General features: G+C 43.9%; 1 protein-coding gene across 1 annotated transcript in view; it reads left to right on the plus strand.

Moving 5' to 3' along the window:
- Positions 1-22,837, plus strand: part of ETF1 (eukaryotic translation termination factor 1) — a 35,777-nt gene that overhangs the window by 10,486 nt on the left and 2,454 nt on the right. The window contains exons 3-10 of the mRNA XM_004609904.3: positions 12,973-13,148; positions 13,401-13,540; positions 16,627-16,765; positions 17,080-17,270; positions 18,593-18,722; positions 19,700-19,855; positions 20,190-20,254; positions 22,572-22,719. Of these exons, the coding sequence (XP_004609961.1) occupies positions 12,973-13,148; positions 13,401-13,540; positions 16,627-16,765; positions 17,080-17,270; positions 18,593-18,722; positions 19,700-19,855; positions 20,190-20,254; positions 22,572-22,719 (1,145 nt within the window). The remainder of the gene's footprint in view (positions 1-12,972; positions 13,149-13,400; positions 13,541-16,626; positions 16,766-17,079; positions 17,271-18,592; positions 18,723-19,699; positions 19,856-20,189; positions 20,255-22,571; positions 22,720-22,837) is intronic.

The following is a 22,837-nucleotide window of genomic DNA, read 5'->3' on the forward strand; positions in this document are numbered from 1 at the left end:
AACTTCCAAGTTACTTAGTATCTTTATAATACCACTTGTCAGAAGTAGCTTTTGGGCCAACTCAGTGTTGTTCAGGGCTGACTCCTGGCTCTGTGCTCAGGAATCACTCCTTGTGGGCTTGGGGGACGATATGGGGTACAAGGAATCTAACTGGGTCAGCTGCATGCAAGGCAAGAGCTCTACTACTCTACTAACTCTCTGACCCCTGGACCCCTGTAATTTTTACCTTTTTTTTTTTTTTTTGTACTTATTTATTCTTGATCCTATCCTTTCTACCCAGTTCAGAGGACTCCAAATATTATAGATACCTGGTAATTGCTGCTGGTCATTCTGACAGCTCTGGGATATTGGGCTTACACTCTTGTTTTCGTATTATCATTTGGTCCTCTGAAGTCTCCTTTAAATGAAAACAGGAGCCCTGTATATGGTCCTTCAATGCCCCTATATGTGGCCCGAAAGCAAAGTTCCCTTTTTTACTATCCTACTCCATTTTCTGACATCTTCTGGACCTGGTCTTTATGATGCCTTTTAAAAAGAGGATCCTCAGGGAGTACAGATTAACAAGTTTTGGGGTGTAGGGATTGCTCTTTTGTTTTGCTTTGGGGCCACATCTTGCAGTCCTCTAGGACTACTTGCTGTGTACCAAGGAATAACCCCTGGCTTTGATCCCCATATTCCATAATGGGATCAAACCCCAGGTGTCTGTCTATAGTATCTCTTCATCCATGAGGTGTATTTGTGTTTTTGTTTTGAGGATACACCAAAAGCAGTGTTCCGGGTTGATTTCTGACTGCATGCAGGACTCAAACCTGGGTTTGCTATTCTTCACAGAATAGGAAACTCTCATTCCTTCCTCAAAGGAATCTAAGAGACTTGCAATTTGCTAAAGGGAGCAGGTATGCTAAGACCACAAGGAAAGAAAAATAGCCTTGCTGTTGGTTAGTCTACCTTAGGAAGACCCTGGGTACTGAGAATGTTTATATTTAATGAGCATCAGTAGTGAAGGAAATAAGTTGGCTTTTAAATCCCTCCCTAGAAACTCTTTCCTGTATTAGATTTAGCAGGGAACTCTGGCATTTTCTTTTCCCTTACCCTTTTTTGTTGTTGTCATGATGGGGTTGTCACTCACAAGCTTGTTTGCCGTGTTCACCATGTCTTTTCTGCTACAGTGCACACATCTGCCTGCCTGTGGTAGCACATTATTGTTGCAAAACAGGATCCAGACAGTAGATCAACTGCTCTGTGCTTGGCACATATAGGTGCCATTGGGGATCAAGCTTTAATACTTTTCCCCTGCAGGGCAGGTACTTTCTACAGCTGAGTGGTCCCCCCAGTCCATTTTGTTTTGTAGTGCCAGGGATCAAACCCAGGGCCTCACACATAAGCACTCTACCACTAAGCTACACCGTGCTTAGACTGTTGGGCTTTGTTTTGCTTTATTGGGGTCACAACCTAGCTGTGTCCAGGAACCATTCCCAGCTCAGTGCTTGGGTGTTGTTTTTAGTGGTGCTCAGGGACAGCACAGTACCGGAACCTCCTGCATACAGGGCATGCACTCCAGCCCAGCCTTGTTTTTATTTTAAAGTTTCATGGAAGTACTAGCCTAGTGGGGATGGGGGTGGGGGACGGTGCTGATACGATATATGTATGGCGTATAGGGCTCTACTGGGTTCAGTCCTCAGTACTGCAGACCCCTGAGCACAGCCCGGTGTGCTCACAAAGATGAGTTTGTTTTTGTTTTATTTATAGGATTCTGTGTAGAACCCTGGTAGTAGATTTCCTAATGCTGGTTGTTTGTGATTGGTATCTCATGGCTTTGTACTGATGTGAGAACATTAGGGAAAATTTTCAGCTTCTGCTACTCCCTGGTGGAATATTCCACTAGATTATAGCAGAATCATTAAAACTTTCTGTTTTGTTTTGTTTGGGGACCACACCCTGCCATGCTAAGGGGTTATTCCTGGCTATGCACTTACTTCTGACAGTGTTCCGGGGACCATAAGGGATGCCAGGGGTTGAATCCGGGTCAGCCGTGCGTAAGGCAAGTGCCCTACTTACTATCTTTTCAGTCCCAGTAGTTTAAAATTTTGAGACAAAGTAAGTGCTTGTGATTATAGAAGTAATATTATAATAAATAGAAACATTTTGGTTTATATGACTTAATCTTTTTTGTGTGTGTGCTGGGGGGCACCAGGGCTACAGCTTGTGGTGTCTGGAGGCCATGCCGTACTAAGGATCAAACTCAGGGTCCTGTGCATGTAAAAACATTAAAATGAGTTTTTGTGAACTTTTTTGCTTAAAAATGGTGGGGTGACATTTGACCCAGCAATACCACTGCTGGGAATATATCCCAGAGAAGCAAAAAAGTATAGTCGAAATGACATCTGCACTTATATGTTCATCGCAGCACTGTTAACCATGACCAGAATCTGGGAAAAAACCCGAGTGCCCTAGAACAGATGACTGGTTGAAGAAACTTTGGTACATCTATACAATGGAATACTATGCAGCTGTTAGAAAAAATGAGGTCATGAACTTTGCATATAAGTGGATCGGCATGGAAAGTATCATGCTACGTGAAATGAATCAGAAAGAGAGAGACAGACATAGAAAGATTGCACTCATCTGTGGCATATAGAATAACAGTAGGAGACTAACATCCAAGAATAGTAGAAATAAGTACCAGGAGGTTGACTCCATGGCTTGGAAGCTGGCCTCACATTCTGGGGAAAGGGCAACTCAGATAGAGAAGGGAACACCAAGTAAAATGTGGTTGGAAGCCATGCGGGGGAAGGTTGATGCGTGCTGAATGTAGACTAGAGACTGAACACAATGGCCACTCAACATCTTTATTGCAAACCACAACACCTAATTAGAGAGAGAGAACAAAAGGGAATACCCTGCCACAGTCACAGGGTGGGGTGGGGGGAGATGGGATTGGGGAGGTTGGGAGGGATGCTGGGTTTATTTGTGGTGGAGAATGGGCACTGGTGAAAGGATGGGTTCTCGAACTTTGTATGAGGGAAACATGAGCACAAAAATGTATAAATCTGTAATGTAACTGTACCCTCACGGTGATTCACTTATTAAAAAATAAATAAATAAATAAAATGGTGGGGGTGAGTGAAGGTGTAGGAGAGATAATACAGTGGCACGGCCCTTGCCTTGCAAATAGCCAACCTGGTTAAATGCACTGCTGATCCCCTGAACATTGCCAGAAGCAATGCCCTGAGCACCAATCTAGGAGTAAGCCACCATTGGGTTGTCCCATAAACAAAGTAGGTGATTTGATTTATCTTCTAGGATCATCATCATCATCATCCCATTGATCATCGAATTTCCCGAGCGTTCTCAGTAATGTCTCGTCTCCATTCATCCTAGCCCTGAGATTTTAGAAGCCTCTCTTTACTTGTCCTTCCCAGCGGTGCTGCATTGGAGGCTCTTTCAGGGTCAGGGGAATGAGACCCACCATTGTTACTGGTTTTGGCATATGAATACGTACGGGGTGTTTGCCAGGTTCTCCATGCAGGTAGGAAACTCTCGGAAGCTTGTTGGTTTCTCCGAGAGGGAGAACTAGGCTATAAGATGTCGAGTGGCCACTTTGCTTCCGGGAGCTTGGTTCTATAGACTCTGGATATTGGCCATTGGTGGGATTACACAGTGCTGGGGGGCAGTTTCTGGGTGTGACTGCTTAGCTACTGGAAAAATGGGTGATCTGGGCGGACGAGGCACAGTCCCGATCAGAGCGGGCTTGGAGATCTTGGCCCCAGGTCCCACACACCTGGGTTCCTCTGCCGGTTCCTCCATGTGTGAGGCTCGTCCGAACATGTGGATAGGGGCCTTGAGCATGGCTGTGGCTGGGTTCCAGAGGTCTTCAGCCGCAGGGGCTCAACTTGGGGCAGGGAGGGAAACTCAACCCACCCCCTCCGAGGGGCCCCAGTGAAGACAGCCAGGTGAGGGGGCAAGAGACTTTGTGCTCAGATCTTGATTTCCCTTATATCTTCCTAGCTGATGATATTCCTAGCATCTGATCCTGAGGTCAAGAGCATGACTTTTAATATTCATTATAAAAAGTCCCATTCACCTCTTGCCTGCACCCTAGATGGTGTATAGGGGTGGACATGGAAAGGCATCTAGGGAGACAGATTCTCTGAAGTATGTTGTTACCATAAAAGACTGATGTTTTGAGCGCTTTTCATAAATCCAAAGGTGAGACAGCTGTTTTTCTGCAATGATAGGCATTTGTTTGGTTTTTGGACCACACCCAGCAGTGGAATGGAGGGGTTATTCCTAGCTCTGCCCTCAGGAATCACTCCTAGCAGTGCTCTGGGATCCTTCCTGGGGATCGAACCTGGATCAGCCACTGTGCAGGGCTAATACCCTACCTCCTGTGCTGTGGATCTGACCCTGTGCTTAGCAAGGTTTTTCATTGGTATTTTATTCCATATTTGGGGGGTTGGGGAAGGTTGTTGCTCGGGGAACAGAGGTTGGGCCACACCAAGCAGTGCTCGGGGCTTTTGCATCAGCTCAAGGGGCCAAACTTGATGCAGGAGATCAAACCCAGGTTGTCCTCATGCACGGCAGACACCCGACCCACTGTACTATCTACCAGCTCTGTATTTGGTAATTTAGAATAAGTCTCTGGTGTCTGCTTCAAAGAGTCTATAGAGAAGATTCTATTTCTGATGTTAGAAATTTATTCATTGAATGTTTGTGCACCCACTACATGCTAAAATTTCTGCCCTGAAGGAGCATATATAGATCTAGACTAAGCAGTGTTGTTTCACAGTTTGATACATGTCAGAAGAGAAAACAGGTCAAATTTTGAAGTGACTAATAATCAGATGGAAGTAACTGAATTTCATCAAATACTAAACCTCTGTCACAATGGCTGTAAAGCCACTTGAGCTTGAATATCTTACCATTTAAAGTTTTCAAAGGTAAGGGATTTCTTTATTTCTTCCTTACGAAAGAATAGTTTCTAACATTGTGTCCCCATTGTTTTGAGCAAATGTTTTGTTTGGTTCCTTTGTTCCATTGGAAGATTCAGAAAGCCCTATTAACACATAAAGGTGATCACTGTCCATCCCAAAGTTAGCCTTTCTTTTGTTCCCCCTCCATTTTGCAGTCTCACAACTTCTAGTTGTGTGTGACATTCATTTTTTATTTGGGGGTAAAGGAGAGGGGCACAAAGATCTAAGTGTTGTCTGTCCTTTTAAACTAATGGGTTGAGGTGCCTGCTTTGCAGAGGCTGACCAGGCACCAGCACCCCAGAGCTCAGAACCAGGTGTCAGTCCTGAGCACCACCGGATGTGGCTCCCCAAACTTTAACTTTCTTTGAAATGAAAAGAATTTAGCTGGTCAAGAGTGCCTAGATGTGGGGGCTGGAGCAGATGTGGAGGCTGGAGCGATAGCACAGTGGGTAGGGCGTTTGCCTTGCACTCGGCCGACCCGGGTTCTAATCCCAGCATCCCATATGGTCCCCTGAGCGCCGCCAGGAGTAATTCCTGAGTGTAGAACCAGGAGTAACCCCTGTGCATCGCCGGGTGTGACCCAAAAAGAAAAAAAAAGTGCTTAGATGTACTAGTTTGACAGTCCTGTTATTTTGATTTGTTTGGAGGACATTCCCAGTATTGCTACAGAAAATACCAGGCAGTGCTGGGAATCAGTTCTAGGCCTCTCCTGTGCTCAGTCCTTTGCCCTATCTCTCCAGTCCCTGCCAGCCAGTCTTTGGTTTGGGGGCCACACCTGTTGGTGCTATGGTGTTACTCCTCGCTAAGGAATCACTCTTGGCAGTGCTCAAGGGGCCATATGGGATTAAGGGGATTGAATCCAGGTTGGAAAAGTACAAGGCAGGTTCCCTACCCCACCCCACCCCCTGCACTTGCTGTCAGTCATCAAAAGATGCTTTGCATACAAAGGCTAGAACTCCAGGTGCCGTAAAATTACACACACCACAGCCCTGTTATTTGCTCTAATGACCTTGAGTTTCCTTCCTGAGAGACCATACAGTTCTGTGACTTCAAGTAATCCTTACTGTGCATATTTTAGTCTATTTACAAGTACTTATATAGTCCCATCTCATGGTTACTTTATTTCTCAGATATTAGTCTCCTGATGGAAGCATTGATGAGCCCTCCTTCAATAAGGCAGTGTCAGAAAGAAAGAGTTCCTCTAAAGTAATGAGAACAAGGAGGAATCTTAAGAACAGAAGCTTTACACAGCATTTTATTGTAGGTTGTGTCTTGCTTTGAACAGTTTTTACAATCTGTGAGTCAGTGCCATACCTCAATCTCTGACTCAGAGTAGCCTTTTTGATTTCGGAAATAAGGGCATAGTAACAATGTAGAAGAATGGTTAAGAGTATTAAAATTAAATAAGGATGTAGAAAGCGATTTCCCACTCTCCCCTTGGGTTCTACTAAAAATTAAATGGCTTGTAAAATAGTAAAGCAACAGGTTAGGTACTTGCCTTGCACACTACTGACTGGGTTCAATCCCTTGCACCCCATGTGGTCTTCTGAGAATAGCCAGGTGTGTTCTAAATACCCCACCCCTCAAAGGGGGAAAAAATAGCTTCCTTGGTTTCATTTTGATGTTTACGCAAACTGGTCTAACAGCTTTTATTAACTTGCCTGTGGGGCTTAGTGAACCTTTATTTTGTTTTAAAACTTCCCTGGAATCTGTTCCTATTAAACCCACTGTACCAGACATCAGAGATTGTAGTAGCCTTTAAAAACTCTTAAAATAGGATCGAGAAATTGTACAGTAGGCAGGGTGTTTGCCTTATAGGTGGCCTACCCAAGGTTCGTTCCCTGGCACCCTATATCTAGTTCCCCAGACCATGCCAGGAGTGACCCCTGAGCACAGAGCCTGTAGTAGTAGGCTCTGAGCACATCTGGATGTGGCCCGAAAAAAAAAAAAATTCTAGTGTATATATCTTCCAGAGAGTCTCTTGCCCGCATGCCTGGGGGGGGGCCCCTCGGAGGGGATGGGCTTCAGCTTCCCTCCCCACTCTGAGCAGAGTTCCCGGCAAGCTTCTGAGAGTTTCCTGCCCACATGGGATAGCCTTGCAAGCTTCCCATGGTGTACTTCTATGCTAAATCCAGTAACAAGCTGGATCTCATTCCCCTGACCCTGAAAGAACCTCCAATGCAACATCATTGGGAGGGCCGAGTCCAGAGAGGCTTCTAAGATCTCAGGAAAAGGACGAATGGAGAAGTTACTGAGCCCACTCGAGAAATCAATGATTAACGGGGTTTTCGTGATTGTGATCGTATATCTTCCATATAGTCATTCTTGTTTCCCCCTTCCCATGAGTTATCAATAATATTGAACTTAGAAATGCTGTAAGAGGCATTAAATGAAGCTAATAGAATAATTTATTTAGCATGTAGGTGGCTTCAAAGACAAGGTTAGTTTTCAAATGTCTCAGGGCAAATTTGGCAGGCTCCATTTTGGAATCTTTGGAGGTGGAGGTGGGGGTAAAGCATGCCTTTCCTAGGATGAACCAGATTCTGGCATGCAAACATGCCCTCCAGCCTTTGAGATAACACCCCACCCCTGGAATCTGTTTGTTTGGGTTTTTTCCCCCCATGGAATTCTATAGTAAGAATGCCAGTTAAAAATTCTCAGCCCAGAGCCAGAGTGCGATGGTACAGCAGGTTGGCATTTTTGCCTTGCATGCAGCACCATGGTTTGATTCCCTGGCATCCCAGGTTGTTGTCCCCTGTCGTCCTCTCCCCCCCCTCACCCTCCCAACACCGCCAGGAGTGATTCCTAAGTGCAGAGCCAGGATTAATCCCTGAGCATCACCAGGTATGACTCCCTCCCCCAAATTTTTTTTTCTCAGCCCTAGTGATATACTGTAGGGTTGTTTTATGAATGCTTGCTTATATTCTTAAGCTATTTCCCAGGGAATATAAATGGTTGCTTATCTTGTTTGGTTTTGTTTGGTTTTTTGGGGGGGTCACACCCTGCGATGCACAGGGGTTACTCCTGGCTCTGCACTCAGGAGTTACTCCTAGTGGTAATCAGGGGACCATATGGGATGCTGGGAATCGAACCCAGGTCGGCCGCATGCAAGGCAAACGCCCTACCCGCTGTGCTATTGCTCCAGCCCCTGGTTGCTTATCTTAAGGTCATTGCCATATCCTCCACTAGATGGTCTTGGTTTAAAGATTTCCTTGACTTACTCTTTAGTTTCAGACTTCCATCCTTTGAGATTTAATACCTGTTCTCTTCATGAGCCCTAAACCTTGCATGGAGCCCCTTATCATTCCATTCCCTATTGTGCCTCTGCTGATTCCATCTCTTAGGAAAATATTCTGTGAATTATAGCAAGTTAGCTTATAAAAACTGAGTTTCCTTCTAAAAGAAGTGACTCCTTTCTAGAAGAAGTTGCTAAAGATCCCAAAAATCCCTAGGGCAGAAAAAAATACTTTTTTTTTTTTTAGTTGTTTAGCTGAAGTAAAGGAAAGCCATTAGTTTTGTTCAAAATTGTGTTTTCTCCATCTTAATTTGGGAAGGTATTGGGCCATACCCTTTTGGTGCTGGAGACTATTCCTGACTACACAGGGGGTGACCTGGCAATGCTGGGGTACTATATATGGTACCTAGGATTTGTTTTGTTTTTTCATTTTGGGCCACACCCAGCAGTACATAGGGCTTACTCCTGCTGTGCTCTGGGGACAGTCTGTGGTGCCAGTATTGAACAGGGGTGGGCCACAAGCACGGGAAGCACCATAACCCTTAACTGTTGGGAGAACATCGACTATTTACATTTTTAGCTGCTTTGGATAAGGGCAATGTATGTTCTAGATAAACAGCAGCTTCGGATCCAGTTTGGTGGTTTGGAGCTTGTATGAGGGTGGGGGGTGGCTCAGGGTCTGTTCCCCCTTTGTGCTCAGTAGCTATCCCTTGCAGTGCTGCTGGAGATTTAACACCAGTGACCTTGTAGTCCCCTACAAGGCAAAATGCCTTAGCTACTCTGTCCCTGGAGCTTGGTTTTATATGAGAGGTTGTGATTATTTATGGGCTATAGATTACTGAAGATATTTACCCTACCTTTGATTCTTTGGTTTGGTTAGACCTGCTCCCCTATCCAAGAGGTAAATACAGTAATTTACAAGTGTTGATACTAACCACCTTGTAGTTTCTTGGGAAAGAGCAGCAAAGGCTATGAGCTAGCCCTGTTGATTTTTAGTGGAAACAGTGCAGTTTGTCCCCAAAACAGCCATAGACATCTTTATGATGATAGACGGGCTATAGAGCCCTCTGCTGGGGAAGAAAACATGTATCTTCTTAGGGTGCCTGTGGAATTTGTCAGTAAGGGAAAGCATTCAGTGGGCAGACTGACTGGACACGAAGTCCTTTTTTCAATGCCAGTTCAGTAGTAAAGATAAAGGAGGACAGTGGTGGACACTAATGAGGGATGGTTCTGTAGCACAGTACCTGCCTTACAAGCGCGACGCCCTAACTTGAATCCTTAGCATCAGCCACATTTTGTGCACCACACATGGCCCCCAGCAGCTCTGCTTTAGAAACATCACACTGCACTGCAACCTAGATATGCAACCCTTGTTATTTAAATTTCTTCTTTAATTTAATTCCCCTTTTCTTGTTTCAATTTCTAAAAGGTCACATATTCCTTGGTTGTGGTGGTGCTACTCACTTGTTGACACAGGTCACTCCCTTTAGTTGCAATGCTTTTACGTATTTGCTTGCAGTTGGTGTGCAGGATATCACTCTCAGCATGTGTGGGCTATTGCCAGGAATGGAGTTCTCTTCACCTTGTTGTGTGTGCGCTGATTTTTCAGAGTGTACAAGTGATGGCTGATTTTCATACATTTCATCAACCCTGAAGAACACTGGTGCCCCTCACCAACAGTCACTCCTCGTTTCTCAGCATATTATTGTTTGCTAAGGGTTTTCTCTCTAGGGGTAGTTTCTTAGTGGTATTTAAGCCCAAGTTTTTTGTTTTGCTGTTGTTGGTTTTTGTTTGTTTGGAGACCACACACACTGTCTATTCTTCATTCTTAAGGGTTCACTCTTAGCAATACTCACATAACCATGTAGTACTAGGAATTAAACCCAGGCCTCCTGCATACAGACCGTGCTCTCCCTTGAACCATCTTCCTGGCCAGCAGGCTTTAATTTTGTTTTGGTTTTTTTGTTTGTTTTTTTGTTTGTTTGTTTGTTTGTGTGTGTGTTTTGTCACACCCAGCAATGCACAGGGGTTACTCCTGGCTCTGCACTCAGAAATTACCCCTGGCAGTGCTCAGGGGACCATATGGGATGCCAGGGATCAAACCAGGGTCGATCACATGCAAGGCAAACGATCTGGATGCTTAGGGGATGCTCTTGGTTTTGCTTGAAGGACCATATCAAAGGCCAGGCAAGCACCCTACCTGCTATACTATCTCCTTTGCCCCTAAATAATTCACTTTAAAAAATATATGTTTAAAGGAGCCGGAGTGAGTATAGCAGGTAGAGCAGTTGCCTTGCTTGCAGCTGACCCGGGTTTGATCCCCGACATCCCGTATGGTCCCCGAGCACCTTTAGGAGTAATTCCTGATTGCAGAGCCAGGAGTAACCCCTGAGCATTGCCAGGTGTGCCAAAAGAAAAGGGGGGGGTGTTCATTGTTGGTTTTTGGACATACCAGAAATCACTCCTGGTAAGGCCCAAGGGACAGTATACAGTGCCGGGGATTGGACCTAGGTTGGCCTGTGCAAGGCAAGCCAGCAACCTACCCACTGCACATTCCCTCTGCCTAGTTATTACCACCACCACCCATTTTTATTTTGGGTTTTTTTTTGGGGGGGGGGTTGGCCACTCCCACACGTTCTTACGGCACCATAGGTGATGACAGGGATCGCACCTAGGTGGCAGTACAACAGGCAAGGGCCTTGTCCACTGTCCTATCCTCAAGCCCCACATTTGCATTTCTGAACTGAGAAGTGAGTCCAGAGTTGAAAATAGCACCATCTAGAATCAACCCATCTGACTGGAGGGGGGGGGGTGCGGGAGGGATTGTTTGGTTTGGGACTGCTCTTGACAGGGTTCAGGAGACTATGTGGGATGCAGAGATTGAACCCAGCTTGGCCACATGCAAGGCAAGCGCCCTTTTGCTGTACCATCTCTTCATCCCCAGTTTGCATTTTTGGACCATCCCTGGCAGTTGCCTGCAGGAATAGAGTGAGGGGCCATATGTGATTCAGGGGATCAAACTGAGGTTGTTCAAGTACAGGGTAAGCTTAAATAACAATAACAATCTCAAGCACATTTTTTTTTTTGGTTGACTACTGGTATTCCCTGCTCTGCTTCAATTTGCTCCTGCAGTGTTTGTGGGCAAACCAGGGTCTTCAGCATGCAAAATGCTTGAGCTGCCAAGCTAACTCCCCAGCCCTAAGGTGATTTAATGTGCAGCCAAGGTTGAGAACTGTTTTAAGAAACTTATATTTGGGGCTGGAGCGATAGCACAGCAGGTAGGGCGTTTGCCTTGCACTTGGCCGACCCGGGTTCGAATCCCAGCATCCCATATGGTCCCCTGAGTACGGCCAGGGTAATTCCTGAGTGCAGAGCCAGGAGTAACCCCTGTGCATCGCCGGGTGTGACCTAAAAAAAAAGAGAGAGACTTATATTTGTTCAGAACTCTGAGTTGATTAGATTCTCATTGCAATACTTTTTTTTTTCTTTTTGGGTCACACCCAGCAATGCTCAGGGGTTACTCCTGGCTTTGCACTCAGGAATTACCCCTGGCAGTGCTTGGGGGACCATATGGGATGCCGGGGATCGAACCCGGGTCGGCTGCCTGGAAGGCAAACGCCCTACCCTCTGTGCTATCGCTCCGGCCCCTGCAATACTTTTTAAATTAAACACAGAAGTGATTAATCAGGCCCCCGGGATAGTTCAGTGGCAAAATGCACTCGCCTGCAAGCGTGGGCTGGTAAGGTCTCAGAGTTCATTTGCCAGCATTGCCGCACATGCTCACGTGCAGTCCCAGCAGCTCAAACATTGGAACGTCTATCCTCACCACCTTGTGATCGCCACTACGCCACCCCCACCCCCAGCAAGCGCGACAACCCTGATTGTCCTCAAAACAGGGAACAGGAAGGCAAAAAGTAAAAGTTTTCTTTTGGGGTCATACCCAGCATTGCTGAGGGCCTACTCCTGGCTTTTCTCTCAGGGGTCACTTCTGGCAGGCTCAGGAGACCATATGGGTTGATTAGGTAATCAATAAAATGTAATTCGAGATAATCTGTTTGACAAGAGATTCCTAACTAGAATATTTGGGTGAACTCCAAGACTCCTTTCATATTGGCACAGATCAGTGATGTAAATGTTGATGCTAGGCCAAGAATTTAAAGAAAGGGGGGGAAATAAGACATGGTAGTAAATGGTGTTTCACTTAGAAACATTTTCTACATCCTCAGATAGTATAAGTGCCTGCCTTCTTCACATAATTAATACTACATAGCTCTTACATTCAGATAATTGAGTGCCTACCACACTCTGAAACACTTGCTTAAGGGCCAGAGAGATAGTACAGCAGGTAAAAGTGCTTCCCTTACATGTTACTGATGCTGATTTGTTACCCAGCACCATGTCACTGAACACAGCCAGTTGTGCCAAAAATAATAATAAACACTTGCTAGTTCTGTTGCTAGCTATGGATATACTTCTGGTACTGTCCTTACCTTCCTGTTGCTTTAAGGATGGTAGTCTATTTTTCCTATTTTAGGAGCAATTCACACTAGTTCTTCTATTAATGATAAGGAATTTAAGGTCTTGGAGAAGGATGGGGGGATTTGAGCCATTCCTTGCAGTACTCACAAGTCTCACTCTTAGTGTATTGGGGAAGAGTGATGCCCTTATGTGATGCCCAGGATTGAACTGGGATATCCAGATGCAAAGCCCTGAATTTGAAGTCTTTATCGGTACTTGAACCACTGTTATTCTTCCATTCCGCAGCAATGGCACAAGCATGATATCATTGATCATCCCTCCCAAAGACCAGATTTCACGGGTGGCAAAAATGTTAGCAGATGAGTTTGGAACTGCATCTAACATTAAGTCACGAGTAAACCGCCTTTCAGTCCTGGGAGCCATTACATCTGTACAACAAAGACTCAAACTTTATAACAAAGGTAATATCTGTAGCTTGGTTGTTTTTCTTATTTACTTTGTCTTGATTATACTTTCTACTCTGATCATTCCTTGATGCATTGGTAACTTTTTAATATCTTGGGAAGTTTTCAAATGAGAGAGAGAATTCTGCATGAGAGATTGAAAGGCAGGGGTGATAAGGCTTACTCCCTTCCTCCCTGCCTTCCCCAACCCCCCAAATTGACAAACACTAGCTGTGGGTTAAGTAAAGAGATTGTTTTCATTCTTTGCAGTACCTCCAAATGGCCTGGTTGTTTACTGTGGTACCATTGTAACAGAAGAAGGAAAGGAAAAGAAAGTCAACATTGACTTCGAACCTTTTAAACCAATTAATACGTCATTGTATTTGTGTGACAACAAATTCCATACAGAGGTAAGAAGTTCAAGTACAGTTCAATTTTTGTCACTTTAATTAGCAAGCAGTCATTTCAGTTCTCATCCCCGAGATAGCTCTAGGCTACATTGACATCTCTTCTATAGATTTGTTTATGGTATGTGTTTATGATATCAATTATAATGAAAGGGGGTCTTATATAGATCCTTTAAAGTGACTGGCTTTTTTTAACCTGATATTTTCAAGGTTCACCATTGTTTTTTGTCTATCAAATTCGTCATCCTTTCATTTTGTTTTGGATCCGCCCAGCGATGCTCAGGGGTTACTCCTGGCTTTGCACTCAGGAATTAGTCCTGGAGGTGCTCAGGGGACCATGTGGGGTACCGGATTTTAAACCCAGGTCAACTGCATGCAAGGCAAGCACCCTACCCACTGTACTAATTCTCCAGCCTTGGCTTCATCCCTTTTTACTAACAAATACATGGCCATATTTTACTCATTCAACAGCTTTTGTGTCATTTTCACTGTTTGAAATAATGCAGCTATGGGTATATGTTTACAAATTTTTGTGTGGCTACATTTTCACTTTTCTTGGATGTATACTTAGGAGTGCAATTTCCAAATCATACAGTAACTTTGTTTAATTTCAAGAAATTGCAAATTACCATTTTTATTTCTTTTTTTATTCTGTGTGCATGCATGAGCCAGGTGTGGTATCTTTTACAGTGGAGTTGCTCAGCACATGGAACACCAGGGATTTTATTATTATTATTAAGAAGGCAGCTGTGCTGAACACTATACCAGCATTAATTAGGAGAATTTACAGTTAAGTAATTCCAAATTACATGGCCATTTATCCTTTTTGTTTGTCTGTGGTTTGGTTTTCGGGCCACACCCAGCAATACCCAGGGGATATGCCTGTGCGCCTGTCCCTGCGCTCAGCAGTTACTCCTGGCGGTGCTTGAGGGACTTTATGGAATGCTGGGGATCAACCTCGTTCGGCTGCATGAAAGGCAAATGCCCAACGCATTGTACTATCACTCTGGCCCCTCATTTATCATTTTCTGAGGAAGTGCTAAAACTGGGGCTTTGGATTTGGTTTTGGTTTGACGGCCACAGTGATGGTGCTCAGGGGTCACTTTTGGTGGGGCTCAGGGGACCATATGGTGCCAGGGATTGAGTCTGGGGTCAGCTGCCTGCAAGGCAAGTACCCTATCTACTGTACTATTGCTCTCGTACCCTAAACTGGGTTTTGGAGAACTGATCAGGGATGCGAAATATCTGCTTAATTTGCTCCCATCCCTCCCTATATACCCATCATAGTTGACCATTTTGTACCTTAGTTTGCAGCTCATGAACTCTTAAACCTTTAGCAACAGGACTGTACGAGCCTCCCACCCCACCCCCCCAAACTTTTGAGTGACAGCTAAACTTTAAGGGTAGAAAGGAAACCTCATTAGAGTGACCTAAATCAGTCAACAGTAGAACAATCAAGAATTTACAGCTGACTTCTAGTTCAGTCTCTTGCCTTTCATCAACCTAGGAAAAAACCTCTACAGCAGATTTAAAATTAACATTTGTCCACAATTTACGGCAGATGATTTTTACTAACTTGACAGAAAGCCCAATTCCAGTTGGATCTTGGTCAGTGCATAGTTTATTTCTGATAGAAATCAGTTTTGCTTGACTATCTGAACCTCCTGGTGGGAGTGTCGTTTGGAAGCTCTTAGCACTCTGTTTTTACCTGTGTCTGGTTTGATGGAAGCAGATTTTTTTCTTGTTCTTAAAAAAAAAAAAAGCAGTACCTGATTACTTGAATTATCTAGCTTTACCTTTCTTAAATAAGTTAGCCTTTAACAAAAATTAGTTTTTCTAAATCTTTACTCCTCTACCTAGGTTCCATTTTAATTGTATTGATTTTATTTTAGTTTTTATGATGTTAGTAACTGCAAATGAATAACCTAAGTATAGGTCCCATTTAATCAGGAGAATTGTACATTCTTAGACTTGAACTATTCTCTGGGGAGCAGCCTTGATGAAAACTGAAATTAATCAAGGCTACCTAACATTTTGATAAGGCAAAAATAAGGAGATGCAGTTACACACACTCCCAGTGATTCTCATCCCGCTGTGCTCACTTGTGAGTTTAAATGCCTGGCAGTGCTTGGGAGTCACAGGTCCACACCCAGCGGAACTGGGGAGCCTGGTGTTGCCTGGGATTAAACTGGAGCCTTTGCATGCAAAACATTTGCTCTAGTTTTTTTTTCTGTTTTGTTTTGTTTTGTTTTTGTTTTTTGTTTTTTCACCTCCCTGATCCGAGAGGGGAATTAGTATACAGTATTCATTTCTAATGCTAATTTTTTTTTCTTTTTGGGTCACACCTGGCGATGCACAGGGGTTACTCCTGGCTCTGTACTCAGGAATTAACCCTGGCAGTGTTCAGGGGACCATATGGGATGCTGGGAATCGAACCCGGGTCAGCCACGTGTAAGGCAAACGCCCTACCGTCTGTGCTATCACTCCAGCCCCACTAATGCTAATTTTTAAACATGGTTTGGTTAAATATTGATTCCTAGTAATTAATCTTTCTGGTCCATTCTTGAACTATTTTCATAGAATGGTTGTGAAGATTCTAAAGAGATTGCCCATCCAGCAATTTGCATCTAGTAATTAATCTTCTGCAGAATATTCAAAGTCCATAAGAAAACTCTTGTTCATCTCTGTGGGTTCAGAATTATTTGGGTTTGATAGTTATGAAATACACAAATACAGAGGGACATTTTATCACACCCACAAAAATTCAGACACTACCTTTGAATCTTCTGGGTTTTGTTATGGAGCATTTCAAGATTGGAAGATCTTTATGGACCGTTTCTGGGCTTTTAATATGCACTACTCCATCACTGGGCTTTTTTCCTGCACTGGGTTCAAATTTTCCCATGTAACTTAGCCTATAAATACATAGCTGAAGTCTATAAATTACTCCATAAAACAAGTTGGTTTTTTTTTTTTTTCTTTCAATAGTACTACATCATTCTAAGGGGGTTAAAGAATCATTTGGAACTTTATCTTGACCCTAGCATAGCTTTGGGATTTATTATGTGGTACTTGTGTTTGCTTTTCAGGCCCTTACAGCACTTCTTTCAGATGATAGCAAGTTTGGCTTCATTGTAATAGATGGTAGTGGTGCACTTTTTGGCACACTCCAAGGAAATACAAGAGAAGTCTTGCACAAATTCACTGTGGATCTCCCAAAGAAACATGGTAATATAGGAAGAGAGCATGAGCCCATTTACTTTGTCTAGCAAAAAAACAACAGTATAATGGGGTGGGGGGTGAATTCACATAATGGGACAATCATCATGAAATGACTTATGACTCGTTGAGCTCGTGACTTTTCTTTGACTTGAGAATCAGTAGTCACTCTAAAATGAGAAACAGTTGGTGCCAGGGGATAGTGATTTTTCTTTGTCCTTCACTTGGGTAATGGTGTAATAGTTCACTTTTAATTAGCAAAACAGCTTTTACTTCATAATAATTTCCTTTTCTCTCTCACCACTTTTTTTGTGTGTGTCAAGGTAGAGGAGGTCAATCAGCCTTGCGTTTCGCGCGTTTAAGAATGGAAAAACGACATAACTATGTGCGGAAAGTAGCAGAGACTGCTGTGCAGCTGTTTATTTCTGGGGACAAAGTGAATGTGGCTGGTCTCGTTTTAGCTGGATCAGCTGACTTTAAAACTGAACTAAGTCAATCTGATATGTTTGACCAGGTAAGTCCAAGGATGCTCTGTTGTGGAAGTTTCTAAGGGGGCGTAGTGAGTTCTCCACACACATCTGGGTCAGGCACATCTCTTTCACTTTCACTGTGATTTCCTGTATTTAAAAACCTAGTTCTAGTTGAAATAGAATGTTTGCAGAATTTCAGGTGTTTCTTAAGGAATATATCCCCTATGCGTGGGGTTTTTTTTGGCGGGGGGGGGGCATGGGGGCATTGGGTCACACCTGGTGATGCTCAGAGGTTACTGCTGTCTCTGCAGTAATAGAAACTGGGATGGAATGACAGATCGAACCTGGTTCGGCCGGATGTGAGGCAAGAACCTTTCTGTAATATCTCTCTGGACCTTTTTGTTTTGTTTTTTTGCTTTTGGGGTCACACCCGGCAATACACAGGGGTACTCCTGGCTTTGTACTCTGGAATTACTCCTGGAGGTGCTCAGGGGACCATATGGGATGCTGGGAATCAAACCCAGGGTGGCCGGGTACAAGGCAAATGCCCTACCCACTGTGCTATCGCTCCAGCCCCTTGTTTTATTTTTAAATGGGGATCACCTATCCTTGCTGGGTGCTGGGGATCAAAGTCAGGAACTTGCACCTGCTCAGCATTTGCCCTATAACTATTTCCTTGGCCCCTTCCCCCTGCTTTTCTGGTCCTCTTTAGAAATCAGAAGTCTCTGGAGGTACCAGTTAGTGGGGGCTTTTTTGTTTGTTTGTTTGTTTTTGTCTTTCTCTTACTCCTAAAAGTAAGTAAAGGTGTGAAACTCAGCAGTGTGTAGGGGTTGGTTAAGCCAAAAGCACTTAATTGTGAAAGAGCTTTTCATTTATTATATGGGCTTAGCCATAACACATTCCTCAGATGTTATATCCGGAAAGAATAGAATTACAGTAGAAGGCTCACTAACTGAACTTTCTTATATTCTGCCGCTTTATGACTAGTTTTCCCTTTCTTTGGTTGTGTCTGCTACCATGCCTGGAAATCATACACTTGACTGTTATGGAACACCAGAGTCACAGCTCTCAGTTGTGGCACTGGGGAACCCATATAGCAATGCTGCCAGATCACACTCAGTCTGTGGGGTATTGCCAGGGATCAGACTTGAGTCTTTATGCTTGTTTGCAAAGCAGGGCCTCTACCACTGAAACGCTTAATTAGTTAGACTTTTGTATGTCTAGTTGGATGGCTACATTTTTACTCTGGCAGTGTTGCATACTGAAGAATAATTCGGGCTGCTTTCCATGTTACTGAACAGGTTGTTGCTCTTGGTAAGGGTTTTTGAAATAATATTAATGATGCTTTTTTTTCTTCTTGTGTTAGAGGTTGCAATCAAAAGTTTTAAAATTAGTTGATATATCCTATGGTGGAGAAAATGGATTTAACCAAGCCATTGAGTTATCTACTGAAGTCCTCTCTAACGTGAAATTCATTCAAGAAAAGAAATTAATAGGTATCAATGAACTGCAACTAAATATATGAATTTTGTGTGTATATGCATGTACATGATTGTGTGTATAGAAGAAACACTGAAAAAGTAATGAGGAATATTGTCATTAAAATATCTCTCAGTGCAGTCAGTAATTACTTATGGCAGAGTTGGGGGATCTTTTCAAAAAGATACAGGGGACACTCCTGGCGGTATTTGTTTTGTGATGCCCGGGATCATTTGGGATTGGCTGCTTGCTTGCAAGCCTTGGGTCTTAACCCACTCCCCCTTGCACTATATCTCCAGCCCCCTCCACATTCTGTTCTTTTGTAATAGTGTTTCAGTTTTTAAACTTTTTTTTAATTAATGAAGGAGGAAGGGATAAGCGGAAAAGAAAACAGCAGGAGTAATACGCTCAAGAAAGAACGCGGGCTTCTCCAAGGGTGGAGGAAGCTCTACACACATCCTAGCTCTAGACACGAAAGTATTAGAGTACACATCTCAAGAGGGGAGATGCAGGCACCGCATGTGCTCGGCCACGTGGGCATAAGCAGCACATGTAGCCCAACTGTTTTGTTTGGAGTAGGGGAGCAGTTTTGATAGCCAGTCCTGATGCAGCTTGGGAGACCATATCGTGCCAGGGATAAAACAAAGATCTGCTACATGCAGTGCTAGCTCCCTACTTCTGGGCTATCGGTAGCTCCCCACAGGTTACTTTGAGAGATAATTTATGAAATCTCAAATTGGCAGCATGATTTTCTTTTCCCCCCACTGATGTTGACGGGATTTTGCGGGGGGGGGGAGGGTCGAATTGGCCGAGGTCCCCGGAGACAGGCCACCATGTGCTGGGGTAGAAGTCAGAGTTTCACACATGCTAGACCTGTGCTTACTATTCGAGCTGTTTACCCACACGCAGCCCTATTTAATTTTGTTTTCTTCTCTTGGATCAGAAGTTCTATGTATCTGAACAATAAAGTGCCTTTATCTGTCCCTAACCACAGGACGATACTTTGACGAAATCAGCCAGGACACGGGCAAGTACTGTTTTGGAGTTGAAGATACACTAAAGGCTTTAGAAATGGGAGCTGTAGAGATTCTAATAGTCTATGAAAATCTGGATATAATGAGATACGTTCTTCATTGCCAAGGCACAGAAGGTATGACAATTAGAAAATAATAGTGCTATTTTTGCTGACCTGTGTACTTAGGGGGTCTTGGGTGGAGATTTGGGAAAGAAGGTGCTTGTAGGAGCCATGGGGCAGCTTCATGTTCTCCCCATCCAGTCTAGAGCACTGGTCTGCATGTATTTTGTTTGAGCTGATTGCTTAGTACTGTTTGCTGAAGATAACAGTTGTATCACGAATGTTTTCTGTTAGAATCTTAGTACCTAAGATTGATAGCAGTTTCATATAACCTACCTGTTTATATATGAGATCCAGGTTAATTTGGTAAATTATATATGTGTATGTAATTTTTTCCCCCACACTACAGAAGAAAAAATTCTCTACCTAACACCAGAACAAGAGAAGGATAAATCTCATTTCACAGACAAAGAGGTATGTGATTGATTTCTTTGTGGTAATTACAAGGAAACAGTCTCTGTTAGATAGAAGATGCTAGTACAGAGCCTGGCTTCTGTGTTTTCAGCAGCACCTGCATTGCTAGGACTGCTCAGGGGTCACTTAGGAGACCATGTGCCAAGGACTAAGCTTCTTACACTGTGCGTCACAACCCCATACACATCTTTCAATCTTGTCTTGAAAACAAACTTGGTTTTTTGTTCATTTGTTTTGTTTTGTTTTGTCAACCTGGTGATGCTCAGGGGATTAATTCTGGCTCTACATTTTGGAATTAGGGGAGCAGAGCAAATGGGATATCAGGTATTAAACCCAGGTCAGCTACATGCAAGACAAGCACCCTACCCACTGTATATTCTCCAGCCCAAAAATAAACTTCTTTATGACTTATTATCAGTGAATGCGTGATTTGTATATTTAACTTATATACCTATATATCCAGAAGCACAAAAATTTCTCCCGTCAGAAAAGGGTCATGAGTTGGAGGTTAAGGAAAACACTCGTGTAATGGGCCAGACAGATAGTGGAGGGGTTAAGGCATTTGTCTTGCAGCCTGCTGATCCTGGTTTGATTTGTGTGTGTTGGGCCACTCCTGGCTCTGCACTCTGAAATTCCTCCTGTGGCAGTGCTCCAGGAACCAGTGAAATGCTAAGGTTCAAACTCGGATCCAGCACCTTACACTCTGGCCCCGATGATCCTGGTTTGAATCCCCAGCACCATGTTTGGTCTGAGTACTGCCGGGATCATCTGATTTCAAGGAGGAAGCCATATAGTAATGGCTACAATTTTTACTAAAAGTATTTAAATAAGAAAAACGTTCTTGGGGCTGGAGCAATAGCACAGCAGGTAAGGCGTTTGCCTTGCACGCGGCTGACCCGGGTTCGATTCCCAGCATCCCATGTGGTCCCCCAAGTAATTCCTGAGTGCAGAGCCAGGAGTAACCCCTGAGCATCGCTGGGTCTGACCCAAAAAGCAAAAAAAAAAAGTTCTTATTCTTGATATAGTAGAAATTATTAATTAACCAGTACCTCTCTGTACTGTTGTCCTCCTTTCCTCACGTCATCAGCTCTTCTACTGAAACTACAGGTTCAGTCTGAGTATATGACCAGATTAAAGTGTCAGTTGTGTTGGGGCTGGAGTGATAGCACAGCAGGTAGGGAATGTGCCTTCCACGCGGTTGACCCGGGTTCTATTCCCAGCATCCCATATGGTCCCCCGAGCACAGCCAGGAGTAACCCCTGTGCATTGCCTGGTGTGACCCAAAACAAACAAATAATAATAATAAAGTGTCAGTTGTGGGGGCTAGAGTGATGGTACAGCGGGAAGGGCATTTGTCTTGCATGCAGCCGACCCAGGTTCAATTCCCATTGTTCCCCATGGTCCCCTGAGCACCACCAGGAGTAATTTGTGAGTGCAGAGCCACAAGTAACCCGAGTATCACTGGGTCTGACCCAAGAAGAAAGTGTCAATTGTCAGAGATGCTTGGTAGCTTCTTAGAATCTAAGAGGATTTCATTTTTTTAACACTGTTGCTCAAAAAAAGCAGTCCAACCTTCTCTTTCTGGGTTGTTGGGTACATTTAATCACTAGTACTACCACCTGGCGGACAATATTTGAAATAATTTTTTGTTTAGTTTTCAGGTTACTCTTGGCAGTTCTTGGTGGACCATATGTAGTGCTAGGAATTGAACCAGGGTTTACCATGTGCAGGGCAAACACCTTACCCTCTGAACTCCCTCTCAGTCCATTAAGATGAAATTTCTGTGCTGTTCCTATTATGTATTCAGAAACTAGAATTTACTTTTTGGGTTGTTTTGTTTTGTTTCTTTGCTTTTTGGGTCACACCCAGCGATGCACAGGGGTTACATCTGGCTCATGCACTCAGGAATTACTCCTGGCGGTGCTCAGGGGACCACGGGATGCTGGGGATCGAACCCGCTTCAGCCACATGCAAGACAAACCCTACCCACTGTACTAACACTCCAGCCCCTGTTTGTTTTAATTTGGCGGGGGCAATGGGGAGGATACTTGTCAATGTTAGGAGTTACTCCTGGTTCTGTACTCAGAAGTCATTACTGGTGATGCTCAGAGACCATATGGGATGCCAGGGATTGGATTCTGCACAGGCTGCCTGCAAGGCAAACACTCTACCCACTGTACTATCGCTCCGGCCCCTCACTTGTTTTTTTATACATAGTGATGAGGTAGAATGAGATTGATGGGCAGGGGAATAAGGGTTGCTAAATCTTGATATGTCTCAATCCCGCTACTTCTGTATCTTATGGTCGCCTATATAGACAGGACAAGAACATGAGCTGATTGAGAGCATGCCCTTGCTGGAGTGGTTTGCTAATAACTATAAAAAATTTGGCGCTACGTTGGAAATTGTCACAGATAAGTCACAAGAAGGATCCCAATTTGTAAAAGGATTTGGTGGAATTGGAGGTGAGTAACAATCTGGAAAACTAAACTTCAAGCTGTATTTTTGTGCAGACACCTTTCCTGGCTATTCCTAATTAAGTTAATTCGGTTGGGGTGGTCATCTATTGTGGCTGGAGGTTCG

The sequence above is a fragment of the Sorex araneus genome, chromosome 6 (assembly GCF_027595985.1).
Source record: "Sorex araneus isolate mSorAra2 chromosome 6, mSorAra2.pri, whole genome shotgun sequence".
Lineage (NCBI taxonomy): Eukaryota > Metazoa > Chordata > Mammalia > Eulipotyphla > Soricidae > Sorex > Sorex araneus.